Source organism: Taudactylus pleione, unplaced genomic scaffold, assembly GCF_031769625.1.
Source record: "Taudactylus pleione unplaced genomic scaffold, aTauple2 ptg001091l, whole genome shotgun sequence".
In the NCBI taxonomy this organism is placed as follows: domain Eukaryota; kingdom Metazoa; phylum Chordata; class Amphibia; order Anura; family Myobatrachidae; genus Taudactylus; species Taudactylus pleione.
In genome coordinates this window covers 3,184,248-3,203,319 of record NW_028285492.1, presented here as the reverse complement: position 1 = coordinate 3,203,319, position 19,072 = coordinate 3,184,248, and the positions used below count along the sequence as shown (strand labels likewise).

The window sequence follows — 19,072 nt, the reverse complement described above, 5'->3', positions numbered from 1 at the left end:
GTGCAGAGACACACGGCGATTCTGCAGACAACTGCGCACCCTCAACTTCAAGGCAGAGATCTTTTCCCCCATCACAAAGATCCTTTGCTGTCCAGCGTCCAATAAGGCTCCGAGGTGCAGAATCCTCTGAGACGGGATCAGGGTGGACTTCTGCCAGCTTATCAACCAGCCGTGCCGTTGCAGTACCGCAATGGTCATGTCCAAGTGGCGTAGAAGGAGCTCTGGAGATCCTGCCACCAACAGAAGGTCGTCCAAGTACGGCAACATGCGGACTCCCTGCAGCCGCAGGGAAGCCGCCATGACCGCCATCACCTTGGTGAGTACACCTGGTGCTGTCGCCAGCCCAAAAGGTAACGCCCGGAACTGAAAGTGGTCGTTGCGGATTGCAAACCTGTGGAACTGTTGATGGCGTAAAAGAATAGGGACATGCAGGTAAGCGTCCTGTATGTCCAACCATGTAATCCCCAGGTTTCAGCGTCAGAATGATGGACCATAGGGTCTCCATCCGAAACCTCGGCACCTCCATCCGAAACCTCGGCACCCGCAAAGACCTGTTGAGTGCTTTGAGGTTGAGGATCGGACGATACGACCCAATGGGTTTCTGCACCAAAAACAGATTGGAATAGAAACCCTGGCCCCTCTGGGAGAATAGAACAGGCACTATAACTCCAGCCTGGAGCATAGTGTGCAAAACCTTCCGCAGTTCCAAGGCTTTGTTCCGGTCTGATGGAAGACCCGTGGTGAAGAATCGAGATGGGGCCTGTGCCGAAAGGAGAGGGCGTACCCGTGAGAAACCACCTCGAAAACCCAAGTGTCTGTCGTGGTAACCGACCAACACTGGGCGAACTGCAGCAGGCGGCCTCCCACTTTGGGATCCCCCAAAGGGAGGCCCGGACCGTCAGGCCGCAGGCTTGTCATCTGGTTTAGGGGCCGGACATCTGGTACTCCAGGCCTGTTTCCGGGGCTTGGCCGATTTTTTGGGGCCAGCCTGACGGGGAAAAGACTGTGTTTTAGGCCTAACCTGGGCCCTCTAAGGCCGAAAGGACGACGTACCTGAATTGGAAGGAACTGCAGCAGACGGGAGACATGCAGATTTGGCTGCCGCCAGCGTGGCTACAATTTTGTCCAGATCCGGACCAAATAGGACTTCTCCATTAAAAGGCAAAGCTTCCAAAGCTTTTGGAATCAGCGTCCGCCTTCCAAGATCGCAACCATAAGGTGCGACGAGCAGCTACAGCTGCCGAAGAAATCTGAGACGCCAGGGTACTGATATCCAAAGCCGCTTCATTGATATAAGTGGCCGAATCCCGGAGATTGCCTATCAACTCGGTCTGTTCAGCCGAACAGTCGCAATCGAAAGACGCCTCCAAACTATCAGCCCAGCGCTCCATAGCTCTGGCTACCCAAGAAATGGCCATAGCCGGCCTAGCTGCTTCCCCCCACAAGGGAATAAATGGACTTTAGGCAGATCTCCACCTTACGGTTCGTAGCATCCTTCAAGGAAGACATGGAGGGCATGGGCAATGTGGCACTACGAACTAGGCGTGTCACATGAGAATCCACCTGTGGAGGGGATTCCCACTTAGAAAAATAATTATCCGCAAACGGATAAGCCACCGCCAAGCGTCTCTGAGGCTGATATCTTTTGCCAGGATGTTTCCACGCCTCCTCTAAATGGTCCACTAACTGACCCGAAAGGGGAAACACTGTGGCGTCACCCTTAATATCCTTAAAAAAGGCATATTTAGACTTGGACACCGGAGGATCTTCATCCTCAATCACTAAAGCTGTGCGGACTGCCCGAATAAGTCCAGGAATATACACCTTGGACCTAGCGTCCGACTCTTTAGTACGGAGAGGTTCCTGGTCGGAAAGATCCAGAATCTCCCCATCATCAGACGTCACGTCGTCATCCTCATAAGGAGCTGACAGAGACGCCATCGGCCACTTGTGAGGCCGCAACACAGACTCCCCTTGTAACACGTCCGACAAGTGCTGTACAGAACTTGTCAGTGAATTAACCCACGCAGGCTCCTGAGAGACTTGGGGAGGGGAAATAGGGAGACTGTGGGGTACCATCAATTGTCTCGGGAAACCCTGCATGGGTGACGACACCACTGACTGCTGGGACAATCCCAACTGTGAGAACGCAGGCTGCGGAGCTAACTGGCCCACGAGGGTTATAAGCGCTTTGGCGAAACAAGCCCAGGGCGGCTCCTGTACCGGAGCTGTGACAGTAATTGGCCGCACCAATAAATAACACTGCCGACATAGCCCCTCTGCGTTACCCTCCCCCTCCGCTATTGGTACCTTGCATGTAGTACACATAAGCTGGAGAGGAAAATCACTCTAAGACATGATGATAAGTATGTGACTCCTCTCACTGATACTTGTTAGTACAGTGTGAGACCACCCTGCAATCACCGCACCGCAAGGGCTTTAGCAGAAAAAGATCAGGGACAGTGAAATGGCTGACAGTAGAAAGTGAAAGTACAGGCTGATTCTCAACTACGCAGACACAGAGCCTGGTAGGACACAGCGCTGCATACACAGACCTTAAGCCAACGGAGGAGAGGTATGCCGGGGGACCCAGACCGCGATGCCACCGATCTTCAGTGAAAGATGGCCACCGAGGAGCAGAGAGGAGGCCGGCCTGGGGTAGGAGCGCTGCCACAGGACCAGTGCCAGTCAGCAGAGCAGAGAGGGCTGTGTGCAGCGGGGGAGGCGCCGGCTGTGTTACAGGGAAGGCGCGCTCCCGCTGTCCCAGGGAGGTAGTGGAAGCGCAGGTTAGGTACCTGGCTCCACGCTGCAGCCAGTCCCCAGGGAGCCCCGTGCCAGGGGACTCTGGACCATGTGTCAGCAGGGTCCCACCGCGGGACCCCGCTGCTTACCTGCTGCCCCCTTGGATCCGGCCATGGTCCCAAACATCTGGAGTCACCGCTAGCTGTGACCCCAGATGCTTACCAGCATCCCCGGATCAGTACCGGCGTTCTGGTAAAGGCGGGGGTGTAGGGAAGACAGCATGGACGTCAGTACTGACTGTTCATGCTGTACATCCAGATGAGCAGCCACAGCTGCTTTGAAGAAAACTTCAGGGGCTATCCTTAGCCCCCCTCTAACAGGTGCATCCGACTCCGGCCGGGCACCAAACGAAACTGAGATGCCTTGGCTCGGGGGCGGGGTATAGGAGGGAGACCCTAGTGCATCCTGGGAGGCTGAAAACTTAACTCTATGGTGCCCGATGCCTGACGTCATCACCTATACCCCAAGGTATCCTGTGGATACCCTATGGACCCTGATGTAGAAAATATAAATTAAAGAAAGACCCCGCACCCTGACCATAGGGTAATTAGCACTGGCCTTTGCCAGGCTGGACTGGTGGAACCATAGAAGGTAAACCCGCAGGGTGAGGGTCCCCCCAGAATGATCCAAACTGGCCCCAGGCCAGTTGGAGCCATGGCTGGTATCCTCAGCCTCAAGTTGGGCCCGTAAAAATGCATGCAAGCCCCATTCTGGGGTAAACCAGCTCTGGTACTATTTGCTCTTCTGAATACACCAGGGAAGTGGATATGGAGGCTATAATGGTTAAAAACAGATTTTAAATACATTGTACACAGACAGTGTCTATCTACTTCTGTGACATCATACAATTGTTCAGTTGGAGGAAAAGTTGGCTGCTTGGCCAGTCTGATGACAGAGCTGGGTAATGAAGGGCAGGGCTGTAAGGAGGGGCGTGCGAGCTTTGCGGCAGCACAGAGCGCAGAGCTCTGTGGGCAGCACCACTGCTCATCCACGGCTCCTGCATGTGGCTAGAATGGCACCCTGTAGCCACAATTTCTGCAGCAGTGCCGGTTGAGCCTCCTTAGGACGCTTCAGGCGTGTACGCTGCTGCTCTTACAGCAGTGCTGTAATCACTGGCAATTGTGACCCACGTGGCGTCACACGAAGGGGACACCAGGAGCGCTAGTTATGGCGCTGGTGAAGGGAGTCACAGTTCGTGATTGTTTATTTGGTCAGATATACATTCAGCTGGTTGGATGAAATGATGGATAATGTATAGCCAGCTTAAGGAATGGTACTGGGCTCAGGAGATTCTGGGCCTAATTCAGACCCGCTCGCGAGCGCTGTGCGCTCGATGTTGGCCCAGTGAGCATGCGCACGAGGGAGCCGGCTCCGTCGTGCGCATGCGCGAGACCCGGATAGCGACGGGCAAGCCGTCGCTATGGGTCTCGCTACAAAGGGGGCGTGCTGTCGATGGTGAGCGACAGCACGCTCCCCTTGGTGGGCGTGCCGGGGGCACAGCTGCCCAGAAGGAGGCGTTCCCATGGGAACGCCTACCGTCTGGGGCAGGCCCCACTGACATCACAAGTGATGTCAGTGGGAGTGCTCTCGGCTTTGATAAAGCCGAAAGCACTCCAGGGCTTGCGGCAACGAGGCCCTACCACAAGGGTCTCGTCGCAAGCCCGATGGTCTCGATGGTCCATCTTTTTGACCGCTCGCTATAGCTGTGGGTGGTTACCCACAGCTATGCGAGCGGCCAGGATGCCGCTCTAAAACTAAGAGGGACGGCCCTGATTCAGAGCGAGCGTTCTGTCTGAGCGTCCTGCTCTGAATCAGGGCCTCTCTCATTGTGAGATTCTGTTCTTGTGGGCAGAAAATATTGACGTGACTCTCACTGTAAGGGCTCTTATATATATTGGCATTAATATTGCACATTCAGGGGCTGATTTAAAGTCGCACGCAATGCGGCTGCATTCTGCTCCACATCAATGTCAGTGCAGCCTGCAGTGTTACAATACAGAAGTACAATATAGCAGAGTTTATTAAGAAAACTCAACACGTCCATAGGACGTGTGCACTGCAGATCACATGGCACCGCTGTGACTAGACGGGCCAGCCAGCGCATTTCAAGGACGCCGCAAACTAGAAGCGCACGTGGGATTGTTGGGAGGCAGAAAAACAAGGAGCAGTCTTCTCCATAATATTGCTGGGCAGCAAGAGGCTGATGAGTGTAGATGGGCACTAAACGGGCATTCCTTGCTAAGCACTGGCTCGTCAAATTGTGCCCCCTCCTCGCAAGGGGACAGCTCTGCAGGTAATGGCTGTGGTGTTATTAAAGCATCACGCGTGAGTGCCGAGCAACTCTGTAGTGCCGAGGATCTTTTTGTGCAATTTTTTGTCTTGTTTGCCCAGCGCTGCAAATAGGATGCACAAGCAGCGGCTTACGTGATAGGCGGCATGTGTGACTGCGGGTGTATCTGCATGTGAAATACGGGATCGGTATGATTTACCGCCGGACGCCAGTGAAGATCCCGACTGCGCTAAAGGTAAGTATTAACTAACCTAACCCCCCCTAACCCTCCGTTAGGGTTGCCTAACCCTAACTTCCCTCTAAGTGCCTAAATCTAAGCCCCCCTTCCCCGCTGCCTAAACCTAACCCTCCCAGGGGGGGGGTGCCTAACCCTAACCTCCCCCCCAGGGGCGCCTAACCCTAACCCCCCCTTCCCCTAGCCTAACCCTAACCCTCCCAGAGGGTTGCCTAACCCTAATTCCCCCCCTCGGGAGCCCCTAACCTAACCCCCCCCGCACGGCTGTCCGGGCCCGGCTTACCTTCGGGATCGGGATGCTGGGCGTCGGGTTCCCGGCGTAGGTAAAAATGACAGTCGTCAGGATTTCGACGCCTGTCATTAGACCCTTGCCGGGATTAGACAGTCGGGATGCTGACCGTCGGTATCCCGACTGCATACTTGAAATACTACGTTAGTGTCAGTAGCTGTGACACTAGGCCATAGCAACCAATCAGCTCCTAATTATCATTTCATAGAATGTACTTGAGAAATGCTATCTTAAAGCTGATTGGATGCTATGGGAAACATCTTCACTGGTGTAATTCTCCACTTAATTCATTGCTAAATCCCTATGTGCCACATTGTACTGTTGTACTGTCTCTTGTGCATTAGCAGATCATCCAGCTCGCACAACCCCACTTTGTGACCATGACAGAGGGCTCCATCTCCATCACATAGGTAGCCACCTCGACAGAAAACAATTCCCAAACAGGTGCCAGGTCCACAGTGCTGTCATTGGTAACAACACAAAGATTCCACTCGCTATAATGTCCAGCAGTGTTTAAAATGAAATGTGACCATATCTCTATAACCAATAGCAGGGACGGACTGAGAATAAAAATCGGCCCTGGCCTTCAAATCACAAAGGCCCACCTGCAGTGGTCTCCATTAGAACTACCTGTAGCAACCTCCCGAACTGTTAAGCCTGCAAAGCCAGCTTGGGGCCGTGCAGCCTGGGGTGTGTCACAGATACAGCCGCTCTTCTGTGTCTCCTCTCTCCTCCACTTTTTCCTTATTCAGAGCTGTGCTGTGGCTCCTCTTCTCTCGGGGGTGATGTCACTGATCACCCGCATTGCGTCCCAGTCAGGAATTACTCTATCTCTGTGGCAACATAGCTCACGCCCGCATACTCTGCATGCCGCAGACCAATATAGTACAGACCGGACAGGAGAGTATTTTCATCCCAGTCGCCCAGAGGCAAGATAAAGTTGCCGTCCATATTACACTTCCTCACGCCCCCAAACTTAACCCTGAAATACACCCCCTGCTGAGCGAACTCTCATTCCATTGCTCAATGCATTATAGAGAACCTTTACCCACTGCTACTCACATACCATCCCTCAAACACTGTCACACAGATTCACTACTGCTCACTGACACCTCATACCTCACCCACAGATTCACTACTGCTCACTGACACCTCATACCTCACCCACAGATTCACTACTGCTCACTGACACCTCATACCTCACCCACAGATTCACTACTGCTCACTGACACCTCATACCTCACCCACAGAAACAGTCCCCCAGTCACCAATACTCCCTTACCCCATATCTCACCCATTGAAATACCCCTAACTCACTGTCATTCCCTAGCACAATACCTCGCACAAACACCATTTCCAAAATATGACTAAAAAAAAAAAAAAAAATTATAAAATTATATCCACCCCCCCTCGAAAAAAAATTAAAACTAAACCATCCTACCTATCAGTGACAAGCTATGTAGCGTTCTGTTCACACCACCCTGATTTATATGTTTTTAATGTTCTCCACCTCCCAATGTATATGTACCTCCTGCTCTGTATAATTTTAAATGTGTGCTCCATCCCCCTCACTACTCCCCAAACTCTCTGCCGGTTCCAAAATGTGCTCTCCTCCCCCGCCTGTGCACCAATGCCAAATGTATTTACCCCCCCTCCCCATAGTAGGCCGTCTTCTGTCCTGTAATGATCTTCTGAGTCTCTGCTCTCAGCCGGCTCTTCTCTCTGCTCTGACAGGTAGCTGCAGTGCCACACCACCATCATCATCAACGGGGGCAGAGCAAAGTACAGCTGGTGCTGCCGGAGACGGTGTCATTGGGTGACGATGATGGGAGTGACCCCCGAAGCCCTAGTTCAATACTACAACCCATTATGTTCTCAATAAGAATCTTTTGGCCTAGGGGTACCGTGAAAAAAATATGAGATATGGTAAGAACTTACCCTTGTTATCTCTATTTCTACGAAGTCCATAGGGTTCCACAGGATACCTTGGGGTATAGGTGTGACGTCAGTCGCAGGGCACCAAAGAGTTAAGCTTTCAGCCTCCCAGGACGCACTAGGTCCCCCTCCTATACCCCGCCCCCGGGCCAAGGCACCTCAGTTAGTTACCAAGCCATAGGCCGGAGGAGGAGAAGGAAGAGAGAGAACAAAGATCTGGACACATACAAGAATCACATTCTCACCAGAGGGAGACGGAAAACCGGTGACCAGAGCAAAGCCCATCTGCAGCACAGGTGCGACAGGGCGGGAGTCCTGTGGAACCCTATGGACTTCGTAGAAATAGAGATAACAAGGGTAAGTTCTTACCATATCTCATATTTTCTACTTCAGGGTCCATAGGGTATCCACAGGATACCTTGGGGATGTCCCAAAGCAGTATCCTTTAAGGGTGGGGACGCTCCTGTGCAGAAAGGAGAATCCGCCGCCCGAAGGAAGCATCCTGAGAGGCGAAGGTGTCAAACCTGTAATACCTCACGAAGGTATGGACAGAAGACCACGTAGCAGCCTTGCAGATCTGAACTGCCGAGGCACCACGTCGAGCTGCCCACGAAGGACCCACAGACCTAGTGGAATGAGCCTTCAGAGAAGGAGGGACCGGTAGGCCTTCATGAAGATAACCTTCAGAAATAGCCATACGGATCCAGGCTGCCAAAGTTTGCTTTGAAGCAGGCCAACCCTTTTTACGGAAGCCAAAGAGGACAAACAAAGCGTCCGACTTCCTAAACGAAGAAGTGCGGTCAACATAAGTCCTTAAGGCCCGCACAACATCCAAAGAGGCCTCACCCACGGAAAGACCCGGTGAGTTAAAGGCCGGAACAACTATTTCCTCGTTAATATGAAACTGGGAAACAACTTTGGGAAGAAACTCGGGCCGAGTGCGGAGCACTGCCCTGTTCCCATAAAAAACCAAGAAAGGGGGTCTACAAGAAAGAGCCCCTAACTCAGAAACACGTCTGGCCGAAGCAATGGCCAGAAGGAAAACAGTCTTAGCTGTTAGCCATTTAAGATCCACTGAGCCCAGTGGTTCAAACGGCGGTCCTTGGAGAGCCCTCAGGACCACAGCCAAATCCCAAGGCGCCACAGGTGGAACAAAGGGCGGCTGAATGCGGAGAACACCCTGCATAAAGGTGCGCACATCCGGGATTGTAGCAATCCTACGGTGAAACCAGACAGATAGGGCCGAAACCTGTACCTTCAAAGAAGCAAGGCGAAGCCCATGATCTAGTCCCGCTTGCAGGAAGGCGAGAATCCGAGACAGACGAAACTCCCGCGGTGCATAACCTCTCGGTCGACACCACTGGAAGAACGTATGCCACACGCGATGGTATATCCTCGCGGAAGACGGTTTCCGAGCTCGTAACATGGTACGCACCACAGAGCTGGAAAACCCCCGGGACCTCAGCATGGCCGTCTCAACAGCCACGCCGTCAAAGACAGCCGAGTCAGGTCCGGGTGAAGGCAAGGACCCTGAGACAGAAGGTCCGGTCGTAGCGGCAACCGCAGAGGAATGTCCACGGACAGACCCTGAAGGTCTGAGAACCAGTGCCATCTGGGCCACGCGGGAGCTATCAACAGGAGCGTCCCTCCTTCCTGTTTGAATTTCCGGATTACCCGTGGAAGAAGGGAGACCGGAGGGAACAGGTATGCGAACCGGAACGTCCACCGGACGGACAGAGCATCCACCAGAGACGCCCCTTCGTCTCTTGTGCGAGACCCGTACACCGGCAACTTGTTGTTGTGCCGGGACGCCATGAGGTCGATTTCTGGAAGACCCCACCTGTCCACCAGTAGTTGAAAAACGTCCGGGTGCAGGGACCATTCCCCCGGATGAACGTCCTGGCGACTTAGAAAGTCCGCCTCCCAATTGAGCACTCCCGGGATGAAGACCGCTGATATGGCCGGAAGATTGCGCTCCGCCCAAACCAGGATCCGAGAGACCTCTACGAGAGCCGCCCGACTGCGAGTTCCTCCTTGCCTGTTTATGTAGGCCACGGTGGTAGCGTTGTCCGACTGGACCTGCACCGGGCGACCCTGGAGAAACCGCTGTGCCTGCTGGAGAGCATTGAAGACCGCACGGAGTTCCAAGATATTTATTGGAAGCTCCGCTTCTGTCGGCGTCCACCTGCCCTGGAACAAGTGTGGACCCGAAACTGCTCCCCAGCCCCGAAGACTGGCGTCCGTTGTCAACAGGACCCAATTTGGAACCCAGAACGGACGTCCCTTGTTGAGGTGGGTCGTCTGTAACCACCACGTAAGGGACAGGCGAACCTCCTGGGTGAGCACAATCATCTGGGACTTCAGAGACTGAGTCAGCCCGTTCCACTTGGACAGGATCAGGTGCTGCAGAGGTCTGGAGTGAAACTGGGCGTATTCCACCATGTCGAACACCGACACCATGGAGCCCAGTAACCTCATCGCCGAGTGTAAGGACACCCGGCGGCTGTGCAGACAACTGCGCACCCTTGACTGTAAAGCAGAGATCTTGTCCTCCGTCACGAAGATCCTTTGCTGTCCCGAGTCCAATAAGGCTCCAAGATGCAGAATCCTCCGAGACGGGATTAGAGTGGACTTCTGCCAGTTGATTAGCCAGCCGTGCCGTTGCAGCAGTGCAATGGTCAGGTCCAAGTGGCGTAACAGGAGCTCTGGAGATCCTGCCACCAATAACAGGTCGTCCAAATACGGCAACATGCGGACTCCCTGCAGCCGCAGAGAAGCCGCCATGACCGCCATCACCTTGGTGAAAACACGTGGTGCTGTTGCCAGGCCAAAAGGTAACGCCCGAAACTGGAAGTGGTCGCTGCTGATTGCAAACCTGAGGAACTGTTGATGGCGCCAAAGAATAGGGACATGCAGGTAAGCGTCCTGTATGTCCAATGACACCAAGTAGTCCCCAGGTTCCAGCGCCAGAATGAAGGACCGTAGGGTCTCCATCCGAAACTTCGGGACCCGCAAAGACTTGTTGAGTGCTTTGAGGTTGAGAATCGGACGATATGACCCATTGGGTTTCTGTACCAAAAATAGATTTGAATAGAAACCCTGGCCCCTCTGGGAGAATGGAACCGCCACTATAACTCCAGCCTGGAGCATAGTGTGCAATACCTTCCGCAGCTCCGTAGCCTTGTTCCGGTCTGATGGGAGACCCGTGGTGAAGAAGCGAGCTGGGGGTCTGTGCCGGAAGGAGAGGGCGTATCCGTGGGAAACCACCTCCAGAACCCAAGTGTCTGTCGTAGTGGTCGACCAACACTGGGCGAACTGTAGCAGGCGGCCTCCCACCCTGGGATCCCCCAAAGGGAGGCCCGGACCGTCAGGCCGCAGGCTTGTCATCTGGCTTGGGGGCCGGACGTCTGGTACTCCATGCCTGCTTCCGGGGCTTGACCGATTTCTTAGGGCCAGCCTGTCGAGGAAACGACTGTGGTTTGGGCCTGCCCTGGGCCCTAGATGACCGAAAGGACGATGGTCCCGAACCAGAAGGAGCAGCGGCCGACGGGAGACAGGCAGATTTGGCTGCCGCCAGCGTGGCCACAATCTTATCCAGATCCGGACCGAAGAGAACTTCTCCGGTAAACGGCAACGCTTCCAGACCTTTCTTGGAATCTGCGTCCGCCTTCCAGGATCGCAGCCACAAGGTGCGACGAGCAGCTACCGCTGCTGAAGAAATTCTAGACACCAGAGTACTAATGTCTAGAGCCGCCTCGTTGATGTAGGTGGCCGAATCACGGAGATTGCCAATCAACTCCGCCTGATCGGCCGGACAGTCGGATTCAAAAGAAGCCTCTAATGAATCCGCCCAGCGCTCCATCGCTCTGGCAACCCAGCAAATGGCCATAGCCGGCCGTGCTGCCCCCCCTGCAAGGGAATAAGCGGACTTCAGGCAGATTTCTACCTTGCGGTCCGTAGCATCCTTAAGGGAGGACATGGATGGCATCGGCAATGTGGCACTACGGACAAGACGGGTCACGTGAGAATCCACCTGTGGAGGGGATTCCCACTTCGCAAAATAATTATCCGCGAACGGATAAGCCACCGCCAGGCGTCTCTGCGGCTGGTATCTTTTGCCAGGTTGTTTCCACGCCTCCTCTAAATGGTCCACCAACTGACCCGAAAGAGGAAAGACTGTGGCATCGCCCTTCACATCTTTGAAAAAGGCATACTTAGATTTAGCCGCTGGGGGAACTTCGTCCTCAATCACCAAGGCTGTGCGGACCGCCCGAATAAGTCCAGGAATATATACTTTGGACTTAGCATCAGCGTCCTTAGTATGGAGAGGTTCCTGATCGTAAGGATCTAGAATCTCCCCATCATCAGACGTCCCTTCGTCATCCTCATAAGGAGCGGACAGAGACGCCACCGGCCTTTTATGAGACCGCATCACAGACTCCCCTTGCAACACATCCGACAAGTGCTGTACAGAACTCGTCAGGGAGTTAACCCACGCTGGCTCCTGAGAACCCGGGAGCGGGGAAATAGGGAGACTGTGGGGTACCACCAATTGTCGTGGGAACCCCTGCATGGGTGACGACACCACAGACTGCTGGGACAAACCCATCGGAGTAAACGCGGGCTGCGGAGCTAACTGGCCCACTAAAGCTGTTAACGCCTGAGCGAAACAAGCCCAGGGCGGCTCCTGTACCGGTGCTGTAACCGTAATAGGCCGCGCCATGGACAAACACTGCCGGCAAAGGCCCTCCGCGCTACCCTCCCCCTCCGCTAACGGTACTTTGCACGTGGTACACTGTAGCCGGAGGGGAAAATCACTTTCAGACATGATGGCACCACGTATGTGACCTCTCTCACCAATTAAGTATTAAATAGGCGAGAGACCACCCTGCAGCACCGCACCGCAAGGGCTTTAGCAGAAAGAACAGGGACAGTAATAAAGCTGACAGTTTAGAGAAGAAAAGTTACAGGCAGCAGCGCTAGCACAGTCACATACAATGCAGAGAAATAACAATTCCTGCACTAACAGCGCTGATCACTCAACTACACAGACACAGGGCCTGGTAGGACACAGCGCTGCATACACAGACCTGACCACAGCGGAGGAGAGGTATGCGGGGGGACCCAGACCACGATGCTTCCGTCCAGCGCTTCCAGCAGCGTTCACCATGCGTTCTGGAGAAGATGGCCGCCGAGGAGCAGAGAGGAGGCTGGCCTGGGGGAGGAGCGCTGCCACAGGACCAGTCGGCAGCATGCAGAGAGGGCTGTGTGCAGCGGGGGAGGCGCCGGCTGTGAGACAGGGAAGGCGCGCTCCCCTGGCATGCATTTAACCCCTGGGACGCCGCAGCGCTACCGTTCTGCTGCGGTCCGCTGTCCCAGGGGGTAGTGGAAGCGCAGGTTGGTCGCCTGGCTCCACGCTGCAGCCAGTCCCCAGGGAGCCCCCTGCCTGGGGACTTAGGACCATGTGATCAGCGGGGACCCACCGCGGGACCCCGCTGTTTACCTCTGTCCCCCTTGAATCCGGCCATGGTCCGGAGCATCTGGGGTCACCGCTAGCTGTGACCCCAGACGCCCACCAGCATCCCCGGATCAGTACCGGCGTTCTGGTACCGGCGGGGTGTAGGGAAGACAGCATGGACGTCAGGACTGACTGTCCATGCTGTTCATCCAGATGTGCAGCCACAGCTGCATGAAGAATAAGCTTCAGGGGCTCTTCTAGCCCCCACTCCAACAGGTGCACCCGACTCCGGCCGGGCACCAAACTAAACTGAGGTGCCTTGGCTCGGGGGCGGGGTATAGGAGGGGGACCTAGTGCATCCTGGGAGGCTGAAAGCTTAACTCTTTGGTGCCCTGCGACTGAAGTCACACCTATACCCCAAGGTATCCTGTGGATACCCTATGGACCCTGAAGTAGAAAAAATGCTTATACCCTAGTGCGCCCGGATGTAAGAAAGTTTGGGAACCACTGAACTAATGTATAACTGCTGCAAAACTACAACTTTTAAGACCCCAAATATTTTTCAATTGTCTTATTTTCAGTCACCCTATTTCCCATATACTAATGTTAGAATAGGAGTATTGAAAATTACATCTCTGGTGGCTTCCCATTAGGAATTGTGGGTGATATATATATACAGGTTGAGTCTCCCATATCCAGAATGCTTGGGACCGGGGGTATTTTGGATATCGGAATATTCCGTATTTTGGAATATGTGCATACCATAGTGAAATGTCTTAGGAATAGGGCCCAAATCTAAACACTGAATACATTTATGATATATATACACCTTATATACGCAGCCTGCAGGTCATTTTATACAATATTTTCAATAATTTGGTGGCTCAAACAAAGTGTGTGTACATATATGAAATTCATGTATGTGTCATATACACCTTATACACACAGCCTATAGGTCATTTTATACTTTATTTTTAATAATTTTGTGCCTTAAACAAAGTTTGTGTACATTAAACCATCAAAAATCAAAGTTTTCACTATCTCAGTCATACCAAAAATATTCCGTAATTCGGAATATTTGGATATGGGAGACTCAACCTGTATATATATATAAACTATAACAAAAATGTAATTCAGTATACAAAATAAAAGGAATTGTCTAATGTGGCTCAATATTGAAAAATAGGGACATTCCCCCGGACAAAAGAACTGTAGATGGAAAGTAGGGGTACCTAGCGACCATGCTAGACGTTAGATAAATAGGGATGCAAACAGGGTGTAATGTACATGTAATGGTAATATATGCTTTCAGGCATTATTCTTTGAACAAGTGCATAGTAAATGTTTGATGGTATATTTCCGCAGTGTAGATCTGATGCCCAGTTACACACAGTGTAAGACAGACAAATCACCGGTGGTCCTACCTTTACATGTGAAGCATTTGATGTGGAAATATTTGTCCTGCACCCTCAGGACCTCTCCTTTACACGCACTGCTGCAGTTGTTGCAGAGGATTGCATTTCCTGCCGGCTTCTCCAGGTGGCTCTGCACAGCCTGGTGCTGGGATACTGCGGAGCAGGAAAAGAGAGTTATCTGACAAATGCAGAACGCTATCATTAGATAAGAGCATGTTAGGTGACATGAAGAATCCTCATCGGGTGTGTTTGGAACTTAGCATCTTATTGTAGTCAATGGTTATCACCTTTTTCCTTTCGCGTTAATTAGCCGATGACATCACCAGAATGGTCACAGCAGCAGGTAATGAGTGTGCTGAAAATTTGGGAGGGAGTGCTAATGCTAGTATCAGCCCTCACCTTGGAGTACAGCCCTGTGTCTGACTGTGTATGGACTGAGACGTCCAATTTGTGCCTCTTTAAACGCTGTAATACAGCTTGGTGCGTCTTTAGACACAACCATCGGTCACATCATCGAAACTTGCATCATTCTCATGCCAAGTGCAGGTTGCCTGTCAATGGCCGCAATTCAATTCAATGCGATGTTGACTAGCCCCAGGAGGGAGCTCCTGAAACTATTCAATTCACCGCGCTGTTTGGTCAGAGCTAAAGGATTTCTTCTCGCACCCTCCTGGGATGAGAGGAGAAATCCGACTAAAGTGCTGGCTGTTTTCCGGCTTAGCGCGGCACTAACAGCCGCGCGGCCATCACTTTAGTCAGAGAATTACGGTTCTCGCAACTAAACACCCAGGTTAAGTCACAAGAAACGTCATTCTCTGACTTAACAGCATGCTGAATAGCTCTGGGAGCACCCTCCCGGGTCTATTCAACATCGCATTGGATTGAATCGAGGCCAATCTCAGCAAGCGTCTGAGGGCCTGATTCAGCAGAGGACACAGGGAAGCTTTTTACGCAGATGTTCAAGAATCTGCGCATTCACTGGACCCGTACTGCGATATCGCTTTCAGTTCGGCAGCAGACTGTCAGTGATTGACTGTCCCCTGCTGTTTCGGGGCGGAGGCAGCGACGGCCTCCGTTTCCCAAAACGGAGGAGTGTCGCCGCCGTTGTGGGGGGGTGACGAGGCCAGGATCTCCGTCAGCTGATAGGAAACTATCGCTGAAAGCTAAAACATTCATATAAAGTACAATAAAATCTAAAAATATTATACATGCACTTACCAAACTCACCCGGAAAATTATTATGGATACATTTCAAACATGCAGTATCAGGTGCTAATGAAATGTGAATTTGAATAATAAGCTAGAAAGCTATAATATACAGAGGCAAGAAAAAGTATATGAACCTTTGGAATGACAGGAATCGGTCATGGTAATAAATAAACTGGTAATAAATAAAATGTGATCTGATCTCATTTATGTCACAAGAATAGAGCGCAGTCTGCTTACACCAACAGCACGCAAATTACAGCACTTTTCTTGTCCACATTGAATAGACTTTTTTAAATTCAAAGTATAGGTTGGAAAAAGTATGTGGAGCCTTAGGCGGGAATTTATTTAGCTATGGGAAATTACCATAAGCTAATTGATCCCCCAGGGCTATCCAATTAGGCCCGGAGTACACAATAAATGCACAACATTCTAGGGTGCGAATTTAGCAGTGAGGTCGTCAGGTTATCCCTGACTGCACCATAATGGGGGTAAAGTGCAATCAGGGAGATTGCTAGACTCTTCAGGGAGTCTCCCTGACAATTAGGGATTGGAGTTGGCAAGTATGGTCTGCAGCCAGGTGCATATCTATAATGGGTGCAGGGTGTGGGGCCCCCTGGACCCAGTGGCCCTTGTGCACCACAAGGGCCCCTGGGTATAGGGAGGCCCACACCGCACACTCATTTATTAAATACTTACCTCTCCGGAGTCCCGCAGCAGTGGTACCCTAGCTCCACAAATCACCTGGAAAATGGCCCCCGCGGCCATCTTCCAGGTGATTTGTGCAGACGCAGTAGGGAAATCACTGGGAAAATGGCTGCTGTGCCATTTCCCCAGTGATCTTCGCATTCGTAGGAGACTCAGGCATAGAACTAGATTCTACTCTAGTTCTTGGAGTCTGCTGCGCTCAGTGCACTGCCGGCCGCCGGGCAGAGAGGAGGGGGCCCCGGACGGAGAGTGCACACTGGCTCCCTCCTCTCTTAATACGCCCCTGTCTGCAGCCCCCATTCAAAAAACACGTTGAGTGCAGTACTCTGTGTCACTTAGAAGAACTCAGGAGATAAAGTCACATCTTCTGTGATCAAACTTTAATAAATTGCAATGATACCTCAGCGTGAATTTTCGGGGGGAGAAGCCCTGTCTGCAGCAGAAATACCCGGACCCCTAAATCTCCATTATGAATAACTGTAGTAACAGTGACCATTTCAATAAAAAGTGATGCTCAGCAGAAAATTAGAAGTGCTGCTAGAAAACACTAAGCGGTCAATTCCTTTAGGTGTGTGTTGGACCCTTCTCACGGCGAGCTCGCACTACAAATTACATTTGCAATTCAATTCTATTTATTTTTCAGAAAAAAATGATGTTGTCTTTGTGCGTAATCCCCTGAGCAGGTGAAAAGGTAGGAAATATATCTATTTTAAGGTAAAAATGTCTGGACAGTGCAGAACCTCTGGTACACCCCTCCTAATTAATAATACCGTACTTGGAGGGGTTAAAATCATACTCGACAAATCTCCTGCAATGGCTGGGAGGCTCCCGAAAATCGAGTGGCGCTCCCAGGCCCCCACAAGTTTAAATGATGCGGGACAGGTACGTGGAGGTGTAAATGATGCGGGACAGGTATGTGGGGGTGTAAATGTTGTAGGACAGATCTGTGAAGGTGTAAATGATGTAGGACACGTACGTGGAGGTGTAAATAATGCGGGACAGATATGTGGAGTTGTGAATGATGTAGGACGGATATGTGGAGGATAAATGATGTGGGACAGGTATGTGGTGGTGTAAATGATGTAGGACAGGTATGTGGAGGTGTGAATGATGTAGGACAGGTATGTGGTTGTGCAAATGATGCAGGACAGGTATGTGGAGATGTAAATGATGTGGGACAGGTATGTAGAGGTGTAAATGATGCGGGACAGGTATGTGGTGTAAATGATGTAGGACAGGTATGTGGTGTAAATGATGTAGGACAGGTATGTGGCAGTGTGAATGATGTAGGACAGGTATGTGTAGGTATAAATGATGTAGAACAGGTACGTGGAGGTGTAAATGATGTGGGGACAGGTATGTGGAGGTGTAAATGATGTGGGACAGGTATGTGGAGGTGTAAATTATGTAGGACAGGTATGTGGAGGTGTAAATGATGTAGGACAGATATGTGGAGGTGTAAATGATGTGGGACAGGTATGTGGTGGTGTAAATGATGTGGGACAGGTATGTAGAGGTGTAAATGATGTGGGACAGGTATGTGGAGGTGTAAATGATGTAGGACAGGTAGGTGGAGATGTAAAGTATGTGGGACAGATATGTGGAGGTGTAAATTATGTGGGATAGATATGTGTAGGTGTAAATGATGTAGGACAGGTATGTGGAGGTGCAAATGATGTAGGACATGTACGTGGGGGTGTAAATAATGCGAGACAGATCTGTGAAGGTGTATTGTTGGGAGAAGGCTGTTTGAACTTGAGATGAAAGGTAAAAGTGTTTAATTCAACTTTTCACAAACTTATACACTGAAAAATTACTATACAGAAATTTTTCAGTATTGCTGAAAACACTGGCTTGCTATAAGTTTTTAACCATTAATAAGAAGCAAAAAAATCAGCCATTTGACACCTTTTAAGAACCTCCTTAAAAGAACCACCTTTTAAGTACTTTCCTTACGGTCACTAACAGCCTTCTATATGGTCCTGCTACCTTGGTTGTCATGTTTTGGGGGTCCAGGATGGTTTCCCCACTGTTTCCTGCACTTCTTGTAGAAAAGTCACGCAGTCTCCTCGCGATTATCGCAAATTGCCATTTCTATTTGAATCCCGCATGTCTCGGGTGCACGCTTTCATGCAATGTCTGCGCGTTTCATAAAACAAACTCGCTTTCGCTAACTCGCTGTTAATTGAATTGGCCCCTAGATGTATACAAGAGGCTGTTTTCCTAATGAACCGAATTGCATAATGAAAGGTTTTTCTGATCTTACAATAATATGTGAATATTTCTATTTTAATGGTACTATGTGAATTTAATATTTCATCACTTAACATTATACTTGTGAAACAATCGATATGTTTCACGAAAAAAAGTAAGAATGCCGGTATCACAGCTTAAAGTGTAACTAAGAGGCGCTGCGGAAGCCCGCCATGAATAATAAATGTCAGATGCCCGTTGCTGACAATCTCTAGGAAGCAGATCAAAAACATTTCATTAGCTCTCCTGCGGAAGGCAGAGAAACCATTTGCCGTTGCAGTAAAATGTTAGATTGAGTACAATAGCGGGTTATTTAAGTCTCAGCGTGATCAAGGTGTATAATTTAGAAATGAATGTGGAGTGGATTAAATGATTAAATATGCTGTCTGCATAATATACAGCTACTTGTCGAGTCACATTACCGAGAGCTTGCTCCTGAAATCTGAGAATATGTTTATGCACTGTGGCTTCATGTAACAAG

At 51.0% G+C, this 19,072-nt stretch overlaps 1 protein-coding gene across 12 annotated transcripts in view; it reads right to left on the bottom strand.

Moving 5' to 3' along the window:
* ABLIM2 (actin binding LIM protein family member 2) overlaps nucleotides 1-19,072 on the bottom strand; it is a 238,804-nt gene that overhangs the window by 94,006 nt on the left and 125,726 nt on the right. For all 12 annotated transcript variants that reach the window (XM_088461731.1, XM_088461737.1, XM_088461729.1 and 9 more), the window contains exon 2: nucleotides 14,434-14,577. In XM_088461731.1, the coding sequence (XP_088317857.1) occupies nucleotides 14,434-14,577 (144 nt within the window). The remainder of the gene's footprint in view (nucleotides 1-14,433; nucleotides 14,578-19,072) is intronic.